At 40.8% G+C, this 2,709-nt stretch overlaps 1 protein-coding gene across 1 annotated transcript; it reads right to left on the bottom strand.

Moving 5' to 3' along the window:
* Positions 1-1,529: 1,529 nt before the first annotated feature.
* On the bottom strand, positions 1,530-2,084 carry LOC125832786 (uncharacterized). The gene is made up of 2 exons (XM_049511981.1): positions 1,852-2,084; positions 1,530-1,743 (listed from the first exon to the last, which is right to left on the bottom strand). The coding sequence occupies exons 1-2, from the start codon at positions 2,082-2,084 to the stop codon at positions 1,530-1,532; spliced, it is 447 nt and encodes a 148-aa protein (XP_049367938.1).
* Positions 2,085-2,709: the final 625 nt, after the last annotated feature.

The raw sequence follows: 2,709 nt of genomic DNA, 5'->3' as shown, positions 1-2,709 counted from the left end.
TGATCTTCAAACAAAAAATCAAACTTCAAGTCTCGATCCATTGTTGTAATGACCCGGGAGCACCCCCTAGCCGTTACATGCGTATTCCACCTCTCGAAGGTCTGATACAAGCTTTAGCATTCATTCATCGCATTCGATAATAAAAACCATAAGGAATAAAAACAGTTTTTAAAACAAGTCCATAATACTCATAAAATCTTTCAAATGTAAAGTAGTAGAATTTCTAAGTCTCATGTACCATCTTGGACATGAATAGAACATCTTAGGGACACGACCTTTACAACGAGTCGTGGTAGAGCTCGTGAAGATAAGGCAGCACCTAGGCAAAGTTGCCTTGCCTCCCTTGAGACCTAGTGATCTTCACGCCCAAGTATACGGACCGTCTAGGGCACCACTTGCCGTGGTGGTGCCCGTGGTCTTTGGGGCAGTGGGCAACCAACTTGGGAAAGCCTTGGCTTTTTGGCTAAGGCTTGCCCCTTTTGGCTTAGCTCCTTGTCTAGGACCCTCAACCAACCTAGAGTAGGTCACAATGCATGGAATCTAACACTTGCCTTGACGTTGATTCTCTAAACTCTTCAAACTAGACCTTAAGAGTCAAAACTCAACATTTAAACAAATTACCAATGCACAAAACCCATGTGAGGCTCTACTTTATCCTACTTCATTTTGAGGGGCGTTACAATATCCCTCACTTGGGAACATTCGTCCTCGAATGACACTTTAAAACATTAAGGGTAATGACTCAAGACTAGAAGCCCACAACGATCATACAATATCAATATGAAAGCACAAATCAAGGAGGAAACATCCACTCCACATAACAAGCCATTACAACACTACTTCATTCAAATTTATGGAAGTAGGAATCACACCTACAACTCAACATACCTAAAACTTTTTTCCATTTCTCATTTATTTGGAAGAACTCCCTTCTCCATAGTACCTCACACTCATAACAACATCAAAGAACACAATATACAATTATCTTATTAATACACAATCATGCCACATAAAGAATACACTTAAGCATGCTCAACTAATCAACTCTAACAACTTTTAGCAACTCACTGTTTTATGCATATATGGAGAACAACAATCATGAACCTCATTTTCTTATTTAAATCAAGAACTCAATTTAAAGCATGCATCATTATAAGGAGAATATAGAAACTCATTCTTTTCCACACAAGACTCCAAAAGACATGCATCATGCTTCTATAATTCTATGACTCAAGCTTGATTAGGAATAGAAGAAAGAGACAAGAATATCCAAAATCACCTCAACTCATCCTTCAACATACCATCCCCCACGTAGGAGAAACCCATCAAACCAACACAAAAGGATTCCAACACAAAATTAGAAATTATGACTTACCGGCACCTTCATCCGGATTTGCTTCCTTGTTAGCTTGGAGAGCATAGAAACAATTCCTTGCTTGACCATCAACACTAGGACCACTAGAAGGAGCTTGCCTAATATTCCTTCCTTTAGACATATTATTAGGATAATCTCTCACATTGTGATCGTTTTACCCACAACCATAGCAACCACTAGTGCCGGATAAACACTTCCCAAAATGCTTCTTTCCACAAGTGGAATAAGTAGGCTTAGCAATTTGAGAACCACCACATCCTTCATGGTTAACCTTAGGAGCACTTGAGAAATCTTGATTTGGAGCCCTCTTCTTAAACCTAGGTTGTCCTTGATCCTCATACCTACTCCTTTTTAAATCTTTCCTCACCCTAGACAACATAGAGAACTTCAAAACATACTTCTCCACACTCATATTACCTTGCCTAAGATTAATGAACTCCTGAAGTTTGCACTCCCTCTTCTATAGTGGAAAGTACTTACCCAAGAATGATTTCTTAAAATCCTCCCATTCTATAGGACCCGCTTCCTCCGGCCTATTTGCGTTCCATTGAGTGTACCGAATTTGGGCCACATCCTTCAATTGGTATGAAGCCAATTCCTCTTTCTCTCCAGAAGATACTCCCATAGCATCCACAATTTTGTGAATCTCATCCAAGAATCCTTGGGGATCTTCTCCAATTCTAGAGCCCAAAACGATAAGAGGATTCATCCTCACGAAGTCTATCAACCTTGAACCCACCGTACTCTCATTTGTATTCACCCTAGGCCCCACATCTCAGTTAGCTTGAGCCGTCATGGCTCAGGCTAGAGTTAGAAAAGCCTCCCTAATCTCTTTATTAGTCATGGCCGGGGGAACCACCGGAACCTCATTCTCTAGATTGCCTATGGGGACTGGGTCACCTTGAAGACCTTGCACACCTTGGAGCGAAACTCCTTCATCAACTACCTCCTCTTCCGCTCTCGTTCGGTTAGCCCTCGTATTCATTTCCTATAAACTCAATACACGAATTAGGAAAATGACACTTATAGACCAAACTCTAAGGCACTACGTCAAGATTAATGAAAGAAGTGAAACTTCTACCATCCTATAGCCTCTCACTCATATATGTGTCGCCACTCACACCGATGAAAAAGACTTTACTAGACGTGGCATATGAGACTTTGTATCATAAGGGACAATTTCCAAAACATTATGCTCTGATACCAAGTTTGTAATGACTCGGGAGCACCCCGTAGCCGTTACATGCGTATTCGACCTCTCAGAGGTCTTATACAAGCCTTAGCATTCATTCGTCGCATTCGGTATTAAAAACCTTAAGGAATAAAAACACTTT

The sequence above is a fragment of the Solanum verrucosum genome, unplaced genomic scaffold, assembly GCF_900185275.1.
Source record: "Solanum verrucosum unplaced genomic scaffold, falcon-dt-bn FXZP01000035.1, whole genome shotgun sequence".
In the NCBI taxonomy this organism is placed as follows: Eukaryota; Viridiplantae; Streptophyta; class Magnoliopsida; order Solanales; family Solanaceae; genus Solanum; species Solanum verrucosum.
This window is presented reverse-complemented; position numbering and strand designations above follow the sequence as displayed.

Excerpts from the sequence above, each read along its gene's own strand:
- LOC125832786 (XM_049511981.1), bottom strand. The coding sequence starts at position 2,084 with ATGAATCCTCTTATCGTTTTGGGCTCTAGAATTGGAGAAGATCCCCAA. Across the intron at positions 1,744-1,851 it reads AAGAAATCATTCTTGGGTAA|GGTGAGGAAAGATTTAAAAA; the intron begins GTACTTTCCACT and ends TATGTTGTCTAG.